At 35.4% G+C, this 17414-nt stretch overlaps 1 protein-coding gene across 1 annotated transcript; it reads right to left on the reverse strand.

Moving 5' to 3' along the window:
• Nucleotides 1-3375: 3375 nt before the first annotated feature.
• LOC104434101 (transcription factor MYB108) lies at nt 3376-5811 on the reverse strand. Its single transcript, XM_039306045.1, has 3 exons — nt 5504-5811; nt 4705-4834; nt 3376-4340 (listed from the first exon to the last, which is right to left on the reverse strand). The coding sequence occupies exons 1-3, from the start codon at nt 5664-5666 to the stop codon at nt 3602-3604; spliced, it is 1032 nt and encodes a 343-aa protein (XP_039161979.1). The 5' UTR covers nt 5667-5811; the 3' UTR covers nt 3376-3601.
• Nucleotides 5812-17414: the final 11603 nt, after the last annotated feature.

Here is a 17414-nt window from a genome sequence, read left to right on the forward strand (position 1 = left end):
TTAGACAAGGTAGGTCTCCTTCGAAAACACGCACCAGATGCCTTTGGCTTTGGGTATGTGTCTATATATATATATATAAATAAAATAAGAATGGTGGAGTCCAGCTGGTGCCAAATTGCCAATGCCCAATCTCATACGAATCCGATGAAGCTCCCTCGGGGAGGTGGTCTACGCAGAAGGAGAACTCGGTTGCGTGCAGTCCAGTCCGAAAGCCGTGCGTGGCGTCCTGCCATACGAGGTCCCGACGTTGGTCGTCGAGCCGAAAAGCCTCGACCGCTTTTTCGGGACGTCGTCCGACGTGGCGGCCCCTGGAGCACCTGACCCGCGCCGGGACCACGCTCCCGGAGGAGCCTTTCTCTCTCGGGACGAGCACGCGTCCTCCGACGCCGTCATTCTCTCTCTAGAAAAGTAAAGGCTCCCACCCCCGGTCGCAAGTCCGAACACGTGACCGTGTGATTCGACAGTCTGACATGTCGCTATTTGACTATTCCAGACTTTTGAAATATTAAAATGAAACTTTTTTTTTTTTCTCTAAATACGTGAATAACCCATATTAATGCTATGAACATAAATGCAGTCTAGTGTCCGTATACACGTAATAAAATACGATCCTTCTCGTCCAAATTATGTCGCGTGATATAGATATCCTATGTTTATGACACTTTAAATAACTAAAAGGAATGGAATGATAACTCTAAATATAAAGCTCATCAGATTTTGATAAAATCAGGAAAAAGTGCAAAAAATATATTTTAAATCTATAACATTTGTATCAAATCAATCTTAAATATTTTTAATGATTTGTTAATATAGTCAATCTAGTCAATTTTGATAAAAAATTGTTAACATTGATGTTGACCATCTCATGTGATACAACCAATACCTGATGTGAATAAATGTTAATTTTTAATTTTTAATTTTTTTTTTACTTTCTCGGTTCTCTTTGACAACTCTAGCTGGCGAGGGCCAACCCCATCATCAGCTAAAGGGTGAGGGCCTCCGTGCCCTCGCTAAGATCTAGGCAAGGACATTGTGGACCTTGCTAGCCAACGAGCGAGGGTGTCGAGCCTTGCCTCAATCTAGGTGAAGGTCTAATGCCCTCGTTAGTGGCTAGCAAGGGCGTGGACCCTCTCGTTTGTGGCTAGTGATGGTTGGCTGGTGATCTCGCTGGTTCGTAGTTGGGCAAAAAAAGGAAGGAAAGAAAAGAATAAGGAAAAAAAAGTAATAAAATGTTCATAATTTAAAAAAAAAATTAAAAAAATTGCCTACTATAAAGCTAGCCATGCCTTGTAGGACGACCAATGTTCATGTTTGCAATTTTCGATCAAAATTGATTAGATAGACTATATTGGTAAATTTTCAAAAAGTTTAAAACAAAATTATTCTACTTAAAAGGTTTAGGACTAAATTAATACTGATGCAATATGTGTAGCACTTCTTTTTGTACTTTTCTTGATGGAATCATGTTCTGTGTTTTGAATGTATGCATCATTTCTTTGCATGTCTTCACTTCTTTAAATGCGCAATATGGAGATTGACACATTGCGCAAGTGAATAAATTGCAAAAGCATTAGTGTATGTCTACCCTTGCTCTAAACTTTTTGGATGATACCTATGGATTATTTCCAGGCTACTCTTAGATGATTGAATTCAACATTGTTGCTAATAGTTGACTAAATTGATGATTCAGGCTAATTCCTTTTGGGTTCCATTCCTCTCAAACATATGTATTTTTGTTAGAATAATTAAATATTAAACCATGCATTCATTTAATAACTTAAACCTTTAGATCAGTTAACTGTAGTCCCATAAAATCTTATATAGCATCATAGTAGAAGGTCTTGAGCTTGCCCTATTTACCTCTCTAATTACATATTTCTCAGGGGGGATGGGGTGGGAACGCGTAAGTTTCAGGAGTGGGTTTCGACTCCCACGCCCTGCAAAAGGTAGGGTAAAAGTTTGAGAGTGAGTGTAGAGTAGGAATAGAGTAGGACTGACAAAAAAAAAAAAAATAAAGGAAAGTGTTTAGAATAATTAAATCACCTCTTCATTTAATAACTTAAGTTTTATGAACAATTGATAATAATCTTATAAAATCTTATGGTCTTCTAAGTTTGTAGTTCATTGCACGCTAGAAAGCCCACCTCTAATGTCTCTTAGCTCTTGCCGACGGTTCTAACCTACAACTGTCATGACAAAAAAATCATCAAAACAATTAAATTCGTTAGACAACCGACAGAAGTAAGCTATGACACGATTATATGGGCCAAGTTTTGCTACTTCACTTGTTGGAAGTTGGTTGGAGGGATCTTTTGATTGTTGTTGGGGGGGGGAGGCGTGGGGTGGAGGAGGGATTTACAAGTAAGGAGATCATCCCTTATTATATTAAGTTCAAATTGCAGGCAAGTGATGTTTTGTAACTCGTCACCTACCGGTCATTCGCCCATAAGAGACATGGTTGGGGGAAATACATACGCCCCTCTAACGTCCCGACTTCTTTTAACTTGGGTGGTTATGGATACATGTCCATTCAATGGATAGGTTACTACAGTGGGATTGGATTATCATTCAATTATAGACTTTAGTAACTTATTGTTCATCGAGAGATCATACAATTTGTCTAGCTAATTCATATACTTGTCCTCGAGTTGACAAAAATATTATATGTTGAAAGTGAGATCATGAATTAGTAATGAATTTATTGTACGTATAACCACTTGGTCTCAAAATTATTTCTTTATATATATATATATATATATATATATATATATATATATATATATATATGTTAGATTAATGAATGCCAATTTAGAGTTAAAAGAAGCAAATAAAGATAACGTTGATAGGCGAAATCAGAAACAAGATGACATAATTATTCTTACTTGTCCCAAAAGTCGATTAAAATGCTAATCACTCACAGTGTCCTTTGTCCCCATTAATGGGCTCCAGTCACTCTTTCCGTACCACAATCAGCAAGCGACAAACTAGGGTTTTGGTTCTGAAGTACATCCATTGTCCACAAGCGTGACAACCATTTTGCCTTTCTCTTATAATTATTGTTATTTAAAGGAGTTCCTAATGGCTAGCTTACCACTTAAACTGATGAATAATGCAATGCCACGTCTCCAAAATCATTGCCATTTTAGCTTTTCAGCAATTCTAGAAGATGGGGGGGACTTCAAGTCTTTATTCAGGCCCCATGGACATGGGCGTTTCTTGATAAAGTATGCATATGCTTTTGAATAAAGATATCAAGCATTAACCATTAATGAAGTGCTTGAGGGAAAGATGGTGGAACCAATTATTCACCTCTCAACATTATAGAAATCATTCCAAAACATTCTCCCGAAAATGCAATTAGTGGAACGCATAAAGTATAAAGAGAACTGCATACAAATGATTCGATTGATATATAGAAACCCTAACCGAGACATGCTCCCCCACATAAACAAAGAAGCAAACAAGATCCTCAATCAGAATCCTGTTCGTGGCAAATCCTAAAAGCCTAGCATGGAATTATTCTATCTGTGATCCTCTTCTCCATCTCTCTCCTTATGTAACTCTCGTTTTTACAGACACCATCACTGATAGACTGTCTCCACTAAATGGAGTTAAGCTGTTGCTGCAAGTACAGAACATTCTCGGCGTTCCACAAGTTGTCGGAAAAGTCCCCGCTGTCCAACCAAAGCTGATTATTCTGATCCATGGCTTGGAAAAATTCCGATCCGTAATTGAAGCACTCGCTTGGAGGACTGAAGAGTGAAGACTCCTGGTAGGCGGCTTGGTTGGCTTGGACATAACCCGGATTGGGGGTCTCATAAACTGAGATACCATAAGGATTGGCCACGTCTGAAAACGGCGAGACTTGAGTTCCAAGTGAATCAGATGATGCTGCCGTGCTAGAATTCTCCGGGGTATAATAACTTTGCATGAGTCGTGCACTCGTGAATTCGTTGTTCTTGGTTGAAATGTCTGGTAAGACTAGCTGTTCAAGGTTACCATTGATTGGTCTATAGTTGGGGCCATTGTCGTTGTTGCCGTTGCAGCTGCTGGTGGTGTTGTTGCTGCTACTGCTGTTCTTCGTTTTGTAAGCGGCAGCGGCGGCAGTAGCAACAATGGAGCCACCGGGGGAAGTTGTGGTGGTGGAAGCTGAGGCAGCTGCAGCAGCTTGTATTCTTTCCACCAATCTAGGCATCCACAAGTATCGCATGGCGTCCTTGAATTGCTTGCTATTCACGTCACATTTAAGTTGCTTTGCGTGCTTTTGGACCCGGGTTCTCCAATAATTCTTGATCTCATTGTCAGTTCGACCCGGCAAGTATTGCGCGATTTTCGACCATCTGTAATAATTCAATTTTAAAACTTTAGTATATGGAACTCAGTAAAAAGAAAAGAAAAGAAAGAATATCAGATGCTGCGGTAACAAAATTAATCTACTAAGGATAACCCCTAATCATGAAAAACTTAAATAGCTGCAGTTTGACGCGATATATAATTCATTCTTCATTTTTGGGTAAATCATACTTTTCATCTTTAACACAATCGTAAAGAGAAGTTTATGAGATCCAGTGGAAGCAACATCATCTCTTGTTCGAATGATTTCGAAGAAAATTAGATCACAGAAGAAACAGCCAAGCATGCTTTTTGGCGATAATCGCACGTCGTGGAAGAATCCATAAACCCCCGTCTCTTGAAAAAACGTACCGATTTCCCCAGCGAGAATGGAGATCGAGAATCAACAATTGTTCTTCCAGGGTTATGTTTCCGCGTCGAACGTCTGGCCGGAGATAGTTCAGCCACCTTAATCTGCAGCTCTTTCCCGTCCGTCTCAGACCTGTTTCGATCCAAAACAAGGTTTGTATCAGAAACTAAGGAGCTCAAATTGTCGTTTGGTAAAGTTGCTCGCGATGAAAATCGGCATAATGAGGAGAGAGAGGGAGAGAGACATCATTTTCTCATGCAACTTTCGGGGTTAGTGAGTATTGCTATCACAATAAAACTTTAAAGGATTAGTTCTCGAGTGGATACGTCCTTTTCTATAAACGGGAAGAGATAAAATATCATCAAGTTGCTGCATATCAATATCATATAACTTTCCAGGGAAAATATGTAACTCAACAGGATTTCTCTCCCCCCTCCCTTCCTCCCCTCTCTCTCTCTCTCTCTCTCTGTCTCTCTCTTGCACATGAACATCAAAGTCTCTTTGCTGAACTTCCCATTTATTTGCAGAAAAAACGTGTAGCTTTTTCTCTTTCATTTGCTTCACGTTCTCTAAGCTTCCCAGGTGCAACTCATGATGATAGATCATGATGCTATACATAAATATATCCGAAATAACTAGAGAGAAAGAAGAGATGAAAACTCAGTGAGATCGAAGTATATTCAAAATTTGCAATTTCATGTATGAGTTCTATGGTTTTGGACAGCTAGGTTGGCGTGAATCTTGTGAAATCGGGGGAATTCTAGTTAGATGGTCGAAAGAAAGGAAGAAGATATAACCGACCTGCAGAGCGAGCGAGGGAATTCCAGCGGCCTTCGCCGTGGCTAGCGACGTAATTCATGAGCGAGAGGTCTTCTTCGACGGTCCATGGACCTCTTTTCAGACCCATCACGTCTTCTTCACTTTGAATGTTGGAGCTGCAACGCGATCTCCCCCTAACATCCATCCTTTTCTTCTGTCCTTTCAATGGAGGAACAGGTTGATTCACAGAGAGAGAGAGAGAGAGAGAGAGAGAGAGAGGAAGGCTAAAGCTTTGGTAATTTCACAGAGAGGGCCAGAAGAGGGTGGGGGGAGAGAGAGAGAGAGAGAATTTAGTAGAGGAAGGATACAGATGGAGGGCTTTTATAGAAGCGTAGGTAGGTTTGAAAATGAAGAAAAAGGGGAGAGAGAAAAACAAGCCGCAATGGGGAGCTTGGGCTTAGGTGATTTAATTAAAAGAGCACTTAGGCTGTGAGTAATTATATTATGGGACTACGAACTTTGACATTTTGACTTTTTCTTTTATACGTCTCTCTCTTTTTTTGTTTATCTATTTATTTATTAGTTTATTTTAGTTTGTGTGCGCACGAGTGAGTTTTTTTTATCTGCTTCCTTGGAACTTGTTTCTTGTTTTCCAAACAAGTTGCCCGGTGAGCACCCCATCCACATTCCCATCGGGGTCTTCAAATGAGAGGAGGAAACCTTGGAAATCGAAGTGCATTACCTAGTTTTTGCGGCATACAGTAGATTGTATGTATGTATACTTATTTAGGGATCCACATCATCTCAATTTAGGGATTCAAGTGATGCGTTTTACTAATTTCGTATTTTTACGTGACGTGACGTGTTTTTCGTGACTTAATAATGACCACGATTAAGCTAAATAACCTTATTGTCTTGTCTTGATCGTGAATCTCGCTACTATATTTGCTTGACAGAGATATGATTTAAGATGTGCATGTTGTCATGGGGATAACATGTCCGCCTATGATTGTGAGATGCTCACTACTGTAGCCTTTGGTCAAAGCTACTACTTAAGTTAGAGTTATTGGCATAGTTCCCCCATCTCTCTCTCTCTCTCCCTCTCTCTCTCTCTCTCTAAGTGCATGTTGAGTGCATATGTTCATGTTGTCTATTTATTTGTGTAATCTCGAGCTTAAATCAATCTATAGTTTCTCAGTTTTAATCATTGTATATTAACCAGCATGGTTTAACTATTTCCAAAAGTCGATTGTTACCATAGGTCTCTAAACAGAGGTCCTCAACCTCAAATCAAAGTTGATTGACTATGATCAATCACAAGATTAGAATGAATGACTATCAGGATGTCGAGTTTTGCTTATGATTAAGATAGCTAAGAAGTCTCATTTATAGGAAGGAGGAGGGGACGAGTCACATATTCCATCACCACACACCACTCTTCCAAGGTGCAACCACTCCATGACGGCACCACCACTGCCACCGCCACCGCCACTGCCACCGCCTTCCCCAAAAGAGGTAGTGGTTAATTTTCTAGGGTCGGGGTGAATTAGAAAGTTTTAATAATGTAAGGGTACTTTGAGTGAAAAAATAATTATTTGATCATGTGCCTATATATGGACCTCAATTATTTCATTAATGAGCCAAAATAAGTGGGGAGGATCTAAATGCCTCACTTGAGTACTCATTTGAAGCAACATTCCACTTTTAATGCTTCCCTTCAATGTAGAATTCTATTTTTCACTGTCCAAAAGTACGGGTTTTTTTTGGGGCCTTAGTAAATTCCAATTGTTAAATGCAAAAGAGAAAAATTACTTGTCAAAAAATTAGTCGGTGATTTTTTTTAACTTGTCAACAACTAGCACTTAGTGAAAATGGCCAATATTTTCTGATAGTTTCAAAATTACCAACCCTTCGAGAAAACTAACTCTTGTTTGAGATTAATAATCTAAATACGATCAAGTTTGGTAAATTTAAGATGTTAATAAAAAAGTCACAAGAAAAGTTGGTAAATACCAAGATAAGTTTATTCTATCAAACATAAGAATAATTGGTAACTTGAAAAAAACTAAATTGCTGATAACTAACTTAGTATAAGAGATAGTATTGTAAAATTAGTAGATAATCAATCATAAAAAATGGTTGTTAACAAAAAAAAAAAAGTAAGACAAGCAGATATAGTAATTTAATAGAAAAAGTGGTAATTAAATAAAAATAAACATTTTAAAAAATTTAAATTAGACTTGACAATCCAAGATTAATCAGTATTCAAACAAGAAAAAAGATAGTAAGCCCCTCAAACAAAGATTGGTAAATTTTAAGCCTCCGTAAGAAAAATAAGTAAAAATTAGTAAAAAATAAGAAAATTTGATCATTTGTAAATTGTAAAAAGGATTTAGTAATTACATAAAAGTGACGATAAATTAGCAATAAGATATCGATAAATCAAATTACCTATAACTTTTTTTACCAAATCATTTCAATTTTTTTTAAATAATAATGTAATCGTCTTTTTTCGATAATACTTTCCATTAAGTTCTTGCCTATGGTCAACAGGGTCAATAATGAGTTGCATTGTAATTGTGCTATGATATGTTATAAATTGTGTATTTTAATAGTTTATATTATTAAGATGCATTGCCTTGAAGCAAGTTCAGGCAATTTTCTAAAAGTGTTTTGAAGCTGCCACAATTGTGAGTTATTTGCAAAACACCTCCTGAAGAGTTAGGGCTAGCTGGAGCTGCCATGGAAAGACGTACCAGCCGACCTCTTTTTCATTTTGTATATCATCATGATCACCTCGATAAAAAATGTCAATTTGTACCATGCATGGCGATTGACGATTCAATTGAAGGATGGTTCATCTGCTCAGCTGATCGACTAATGCTCGTAGACATTCGAATGGGGATCGCAATTCAAGTCCACATGTACAACTCAGGTAATGAATTCATCGCAAAGTATAGAGCAGAAACCACAAGGGTAGCCCTTAGAGGTAAGCCTTTTTCACCATCAGTGCTTTAGAGCCAGCAAGAGCCCCATAATTAATCCGTAGAACGGCTATTCAGTGCTTCCCTTTCTTCTCAGCCTTCCGATTTAGATTTTTAAAAATACACAATATCACTTTTGTTTCTGGTTAAACATCAAGAGTGCACACATTGCTCGGGTTCTGTCTAGGAAATTCTCTAAATTTCTGTTCTTCTAAATTTTATTTGAAGCCAGATTACATGGTCCATTCAAGTGTAGAAGATAAGAAGAAAATACGTAAGATACATCCATGCTCATGACAAATTTCTTCAAAGAAAGTTTAATGTGACCGTGGTGGATAAAACCTACCATAAAATTTTCATGACCTTATGCCGATCATTATAAATGATTCACTTACCCTGAAATGAACTAGCCAATAGGGAAACCCCTCTCCCCCCCTTTCCCAAGGGGGTCGATATGGTGAGCGATGCCTGCATGAACTTGTCTTGCCCCTATTAACAATTCCATGTATAAATTCGAGAAATGATTGGGTAATAGTTTTTAATCTATTATAACAATAATAGTCTATTCTGAATCATGAAAATTAATTAATAAATAATTATAAATTATTGTGGGGTCCACTCTTTCAAAATATGTGACTTGCAATAAATTGTTACTCTCATAGTAGTTAAAAACTGTTATGCTAGTAAAATCATATAAATTTTGTAAATTTTCGATTTTAGTTAGTTTCTTTATATGATTTGTATTACTTTTGGTAATATATACTCCCTCGTGTTAGTTTTTATATTACTTGAGCAAAAAATTACAAAAAAAAGTCATACTTATCGTGGATGATTTTTACAAATTTTTGAAGAGTTTTCTTCTTCTTCTTCTTCTTTTTTCAATTTTTCCGTTCTTTTCTTTTTTTTCTTTTTTTTTCCTACATTAAGTTTCTGATCGGTGGGCTTGCCGGGGTCCAAGTGATGGCCGGCGACCCTTGTTGGTCACAGGTGAAGGCCTCCATGCCCTCGCCTATGACTAGTGACCTCCACTGGCCATCACCAAGGCTCAATCAACGGAAGGAAATAGGGAAACAAAAGAAAAAGGAAAAAAAAAAAGAAAGGAAAAGGCCAAAAAGAAAAAAAAATCATAAGATTTTAAAAAAAAAAATTATAAAAATCATTTATCATTAGTGCCAACTGTTTCATGACTAGATTGCCACGCTAGCAATTTCAAGTTAATTTGGCTAGGATGACTACATTGAGATCATCAAAAATTTTATGATTAGATTAACCAAATTGAAAAAATTATTATTGAATTGGTATTCATATAATATATTTATGATTTTTTAAATAATTATTCATTACTTATGAGTGATCCATAATTGGTTTGTAAATAGTATACATGAGAAGATCGTTACTCAAATAGTGGAACATTCATTCTAAGCCCAATAAATACTTCTTAAATTGGTTTTAAACAATATTACAAATGTTACGCATGCACGATAGGATGGAGAACACACATGGTGTCGGAGGTCCATGAGATTTCTTTATGCAAATGAAATCTTAATATTCTCTATTGTAACTTCTTAAGATTATCTTTTCCCACTTATATGATCAGCAATTTTCTTTTAAAAGGACTAATGTTTTGCAATATCCAAAAGAGGAACCTATAATAGATATCTAAATGTCCAAAACCTATTTCAGTATCTTAATGGTTCTTATGATTCTCGAGGGCTAAATATTATAAAGATTATAATGCAAAACTGGTATCGCACGCCAGCGACGGTCCCCACCTTTCTTGTTGATTAAAGACAAAATAAATAAATAAAAACTTAGTGCGTCCGACGTGTCGCAAAAATACAATTTCATTAAATATCAAACGTCATGCACACGTGGTCACCATCCGGCACGGTGTTCGATCTCTTTCGAGGTCGCCTAGATTTGCTTCTTCTCTTCTTCTTTTTCCTCCCTCAATGCTTTGTTCTAATTCTTTTGTGGGACTGCTCCGGAAGCATCGCTTGGGGGGACACGTGTCGCTCGCCCCCTTCCTTTCTAAGTTCATCAATCGATGTTGATAAAGGTTAGTTTATGCATAAAGGTTTGTTCTAATGGATCATGCTTTCCAATAGTTCGGATGCTAATTAATGAAAAATGACACCACAAGTGTCACAACTTTTTATACAACATCGTTTGAGTGTTGTAACTTTTCTTTCGATCACTTAAATGCTATAACTTATATATGTTGCTTATATAAGTATCATAGTTTTTTTTCGATTATTTGAATACTAGTTATATGCCATGTCGGATTCTCATTACTTGGGTAAACATATTTTTAAATTTTTAACACTCAATTGATTGATTGAAAATTGCGGCACTCAAGTGCACCTTTTTTGGAAGTTATAACAATTAAATAATCGGAAAAAAGTAATGTCTCTTGAGTGACCGTGTCCAAAAATTATTACACGTGTGATGTCTTTATCCCCTAAAATGCAAAAAGGGCATCGAAGAACTAAAGGTATTCAAGTAAACTCTTTTTTGGGGGAGGGGGGTTGAGAAAGAGAGAGGAATGCTAACTATGACTGTGGTTAGAGGTGTTGACAGTAGCCCGACGAATTGAAGGCAGCATAATTGAGTTGAGCAAAGCAAAAGAGAAAGACAGGATCATAATTTCTTAATTTTGGAAATAAAGCTACCTATTTTAGTGATTGTGATTTTAATTTATTCAGCAATTATAAATTAGTTGGAAAGAGTTTTCTTCGATCATTATTAGAAGATAACATAACCTCATTTGAAAAAAAAAAAAATCAGTAAAAAAAAAAAATAATGAAAGACTTGCGGTTGTGGATTAGACTCTCAACACACGTTCGATAGGATTATTTAATTAAGTAAGTGCAAATAAGTCTACAGTTTGATTACTTACCTATTCTTTGACTCGACCTTCTCTTGGTCCACGTAGGGTAATTAAATTGGGGGCCTAGAGGTCACCTTTCAAAAGTGGGCTTCTATCAGTAGAAAAATTAACTTTAAAAGATGAACTTATGTCGGTATTTCATTTAGACATGAATGATACCCTCACCAAATAACTAAAATCACAACCTAATTAGTAAGTGTCATAATTTTTATGCAACGCTTACTTGAATTCATAATTTTTTTTTTTTGCAACCACTAAAGTCATAACTTTTGAAAAAATATTCACTCGAGTGTCATAACTTTCAATTGGTCAATTTTAAAAACATTAACCTAAGTACTAGATGTTTGACAAGACATATTACTTGTGTTTAAAAAATTATGAAACTCGGGTGAATAGAAAAAAAAGTTATGACACTCGAGTGAGTGTTGTGAATAAATTATGGCATTCAAGTGGTTGAAAAAAAATTATTGCACTCAAATGAATGTCGTATAAAAATTATGATACTTATAATGTCATGTTCCTTGCATTTCAATCTTAACCAAAACCTCAGCCTACACCTAGGGAGTGACCTAGGGAGCCTTCGTTCGTTGTGATATCAAATCACGCACTTGTTTAACGAGTGGATTCAAAATAAGTTGGTTATGATCTTGAAATCCACAATTGCATGAACAACATGCTAGGATATACGTATTTGCTATGTCAAAGTTATGCACCTGCAAAGCACCAAGATAAATTGAAATTGATCAAAAGTGTAATAATTCACAACTTACACATTTTACGAGAAAACCAAGCGTGCAAAGAATCACCTTTCCACATTTCCAAAGCCCAATTTTATATACTAGAGTTGTTGTCCTAATTAAAGTACCTGTTAACAAAATTAATGATTTATTTGATGACCTTTCGAGGATACTTCCCCCCTCTATAATTGCAGCAGCTTGGGATCTAGCACATCATCTCACGGCAAATGTAGAATAAAGTAGAATTTATCCACTATGCTTTCTTGTCGAATATTAAAATATACCTTCCGGATTAAGTAAAAGAAATCCACTATTTGATCCACCCATATCAGGTTTCTTGCAATTAGTGAAGAGAATGCTCGGAATTAATTGAATTCCCTCATTGGTTTACGCTAAGAATAAACCAATGAAGGGAAAGAAAAAGGAAAACAAAAGAGAGTCCCTTTTAGACTTTTTGTGCCTATATAAATTTTTTGATACTCCCCTTAAATAACTTTATTGTTAAAGATATTAAAAAAACTGAACCTAATAGAAACGCCAAAAGAAAAATAATTAGGTTATTTCACAATGTCAAAAGTTTACCTTTGCGGTACGTAGGAGGTAGAGATCATACTGAGACCTTTAAGGGGGACAAGTGCTCATGGATTACCAAACGTGATTGGTTCTATTTCTTCCTTTTTCTTTAATTGGCTTTAGTGTTTTCTTGAGAGAGAGAGACAGAGGGGGGGAGGGAAAGATTAGTAGATGGGAATATCACAGTAATTAAGAAATTAGACCCAAAAAAACCATTTTTTCTTCCTGGTGGGAAACGCGAATGAATATATGCATATTCGCTCTCATTCATTATATATTTGTTTAGAAAACAGAAAATTTAATGAGAAAAGTGAACACGTTATAGGGCATGAATCACATGTCTCTAGTCCCTTAATAAATAGGAATTGCCTTTCATTTGCCTGTCCTTGCACTTTTTAGGGCTCCTCAATGTGCATAGAATCCAATACCTTGTCAGTCTTTTGAGTGTAGGGCACAACTTTCATGCGCCACTACATTGCTTTTCGTTCACTCCTATGATGTTTTCTCATGTCATGCATCGGAAACAAAGATTTTTCTTTCCCATTAAATAGGACGCCGAGTATAAAGATCTGATTATATGGAGATACATGGAACACCCTATAAGCCCTATGATTCAGCTAAGTATTTACTTTTGACATGTGTAAATGGTCCTAATCATACAAGTGGTGAGATTTGAACAAGTAAATGTAAGATTTTGTTAAACCATTGTCAATTATTCTAAAAAATTAAGTTGTTAGATAAAGACGCGATTCAATATTTAATTCTTTTATCACTCTCCCTCATGCTTAGTATGATCCTTTTGCTTAGTGCTATGGAGAGGCAAATTGGGTCTAAAAAGATTTGGACTCAAAACCTCCAATTCTAATACTATGTGAGAAAATTTTGTGGGATTACTGCCAATTGTTCTAAAATTTCAAGTTGTTAGATGAAAACACAGTTTAATAGTGAGATTTTGTGAGATAACAGTTCACTATTCTAAAAGCTTAAGCTATTATATGTATGCACGATTTAATATTTAATTATTCTAGCATTCCCCATCATACTTATTCTGCTCTTTTTTTGCCTAGTACTATGGCGTGGACATATTTACTTAGGAATATAAATGGTAGTGCGTGAACATATTAATTGGAAAGATAAATGGGGCATGATAAAATTTGAACTCAAAACCTTTAGTTGTAGTATTATGTGAGATTTAATGAGACCTTACCAATTATTCTAAAAGTGGCCATTTGGAGTTTTTTTTTTATTTGTAAAAGATTTTGTATCGCAATCATTTTGATTTTTTGCTTTTTGATTTATTGAATTTTCAATTCTAATTAGAAATCCCTTACTGGCCTAAGCAACTACGCCCATCTCGAGTTAAAAGAATAGTGCTTTCACGCCAATCTCGTTCATGGAAGAGAAACTTCTCACCAGCGCCTCCATTGTCCTTGTGAGACTTCATCAATTTACGCAATCACTTACAAGATATACATAATTTGAGGTCTCTTAACAAAATTTCCTTTTTATTGTCGTCAATGGTGTTGTTGCAACTCTTACAATGTGCATAGTAAACACCTTAAAATCACAGCACTCCCACCGGCACCTTGCAATAACTTTTACAATAGTGCCTCCTCCATCTAACTTTGAGCTCTAAAATACTTCAAGTTAACAATATGCACCGCTAAATATATAAGTTACAAAATTTTAGTTTACATTGCAACTACACTAAATATAGGCAATGGTACAACTACCACCATACGAAGCGAACTTTCGCGGAGGCGAGTCTCATTATTTTTTGAAGTGTGAACGATATGATTAGGTAGGGTTTACGCTACCCAATAGCCCTCTTATTTGCACTAATATGGAGTATCAAATCCCCCCATAAATGAATGCATCTACAAAAAGAAAAAGCAGAAAAGGGGGCCACATCTCCCCCCAGGTGCATTGTCCCTTTGAGCTTTTTTGCTTGGTAGGTCCAATTTTTTTTTTTTTGCTTTTTAGTGTCTGATTTGATGGAATAATTAAAAGAATAGACCAATTGGGGAGTCCTTCGCCACCCCAGTTCCCATAAAAATCCTTTTGTCGGCATATCATGCGGAAATTCTCTAGGAGAATATAGAGGGAATTCGAGGGCGACTGGAGAATGAACTTGCTTTCCATTTCTTTATGTGTTTTTGCTTGCAAGGTGATCAGCTTACCACGTCTGTTTTAGACACTAGTTAATCATTTCTTTGGTTAAGCATCAGTCTACAGATGCATAATGGAGAGTGAAAGTGTGAGAGAGAGAGATACTCATTGCACGGAGAAACTGAAAAAGCGAAAAGAGATCGGTAATCTTTCGATGTAGTTGGATTTATGAATCTTTTTTCATAAAGGAGCATTTGAAGTTAAGTAACTGTCTTTATTCAACTCCTTCATTTACATCTGTCAAATATGTTTCGCATCGCTTCGAATATATGGTTTTAATGGGACTTGTACGCGTGTTAATGACAAGTGCCATTGTGCTAGAGTCTCGATCCAATCTTTTTCATAATGAAAACTAGATAAATGAAGTATTTTTGGCCTCATGTATTTTTATTTCACTTCACTTTTCAAGAAATAGATAATCATAACGTATCACTTTAATGATTTCTCAAACTTTTGTGTCATCAATGATGATCTTGCATCAGTTTATCCGCATATATAATATGTAAGAACTTCAATAGAGCTCTATACATGACAAATTCCGAGAACTGGATAAAGGAAGCGAATACAAACAATTGCTCGAAAGTTTGATGCTCATTTATCAAAGTTTAATAAAAGGGATCAGATCAGAACCAAGTATTTACTTTAATGGTACGGGAACATCAAATCCACTTGTTTATCCATTTTCCAAAAATTATTTGAAAAACAGAATGAGAATCCATGGAACTGAGAGAATATGCTCACGATGGTGTGAAACGAGGTTCGGGTTTTCGGCAAAAGTCAAGAGATTCCATGGGGTTCATGGGTTTTTCCCTGGTTACCCCCCTAAAGGAAAGTAAAATTAAAATATAATATATAAAATAAAATAATAAAATAATCGCAAACATTTCTCCTTTGAGCATCTCTTATCCCACCTCGGATTGAAATTCACCTCCGCTTGTTCTTAAAATAGTATTGAGGGATGGACATCTCGAATCACACATGGTATTTCTCGAAATTTGGAGACTGCACTGCTTTTGGAAAATAGCCTCATGACTCGAAGTCCGAGGAGCGACATGGACAATAATAAAGGACAAGATAGGGTTCACACATTAGATGCTGATGCCAGTGAAAATAAATCCCATATCGGCTAATTAAGGTGATAAATAATTAAGGTGATAAAGAGTTATCATTAAACTTAATTTTTCTGTAATTCGATTTGATTAAAATTTTGAACAAAATTGAATCTAACGAAGCATTTTATCATATAGGCTCGGCTCAAAGTGGCTCTTTTGTGTATTACTATTGACATTTCTTTGCAATAACTCTATGGCTACGTTTCATCGTTCAGATTTATAATCCGAATAAAACTAGATATAATATAATATGTAATCCGTGAATTTTACAATATTCTATCATCTGTTTGGTGATTGTGATTAGATATATTTACATTATATCATGTACATGGTTTGGTATAAACGGTATATTAATATAAATGAACAAAAAATTTTATAAAAAATATTGTAAAAATCTCTCACGATATTTTTGCCTACTTTATTTTTATTTTATTTTCCTCTCTTTTTAAGTTAATTTCTTTGTCGTTTCTTTCTTCCCCTTCCATCACTCTCTAATAAAATTTTATTAATTAGTAAACTATACTAATATACCCAAAATACTAAAATACTTAAAATATATAATAAATATATTGAATTTATATTATAAAATAGAATTAAATTCTAACATATAAATAAAAATAAGGTTAAATGAAAATAACTATTTTTTATCTTTTTATTTTGAATTTCTTATATTAGAAATCAAATATTATTTTTATACTGAAATCTAATTTAATTTATATAATTTTTTGGTCAAATGAATTTAATTTTATCAATTTGTTATTTTAAGAAGTTTATTATTCAAGAAAAATAACTTTTTTTAATATGGATGTTAGAAATTATATATACTTTTATCCCATCTCTTTTATCCCATCTCTCTCATGATATATTCGGTTTATATCCTCGTTATATTCGACTTTATCCTGTTTTGAACATGTACCAAAAGCAGAATATGATTTATTTTATCCTAATTGCTAAACGTATTTTATGGGGCAAGTTTAGTTCTACAGGAATAATCATGTGCTACATATTAGACAGACAGCACATGCCTAATTTCAGGTGTCGTCAAATGCATACGATTTCATGTTTGGAGGGATTTTTTTTCAGAATTTGCCTTTTACTTTATTGTCCGGCCTTTGAGGTTGGTCAGGTATCTTGTAGATACATGAATATATATTTGTTTTTTTTTTTTGATAGATACATGAATTACCTAATGGGCTTCTTTATCATCGATATGAATGATCTTCGATCAGGACTCCAACACCTTTCAAAGGTGGTTTGGCATAATTTTTACTATCGATTGAGAAGATGGGTGCTTTCGATTTTTATAAAGTGCTTGGCAAACATCTCATCGCATTATCCGGTTTCATAATGTTATGGTTCTAAAACATGTACGTACAATTTACAACACTTAAATAACCTATTGGGATAAGGCAATATGAGTAATAAATCTTGTAAAGTTCAATGTTCTTCTTTGCCTAGATCAATGGGACAAGGAAGTAGGCATAATCC

Source organism: Eucalyptus grandis, chromosome 2 (assembly GCF_016545825.1).
Source record: "Eucalyptus grandis isolate ANBG69807.140 chromosome 2, ASM1654582v1, whole genome shotgun sequence".
Lineage (NCBI taxonomy): Eukaryota > Viridiplantae > Streptophyta > Magnoliopsida > Myrtales > Myrtaceae > Eucalyptus > Eucalyptus grandis.

Bases quoted from the DNA above. Each gene is read 5' to 3' on its own strand.
- LOC104434101 (XM_039306045.1), bottom strand. From the start codon at position 5,666: ATGGATGTTAGGGGGAGATCGCGTTGCAGCTCCAACATTCAAAGTGAA. The intron at 4,835-5,503 runs GTCGGTTATATC...GGATCGAAACAG, and splicing joins TTCCCTCGCTCGCTCTGCAG to GTCTGAGACGGACGGGAAAG. The intron at 4,341-4,704 runs GTACGTTTTTTC...GAATTATTACAG, and splicing joins CATTCTCGCTGGGGAAATCG to ATGGTCGAAAATCGCGCAAT.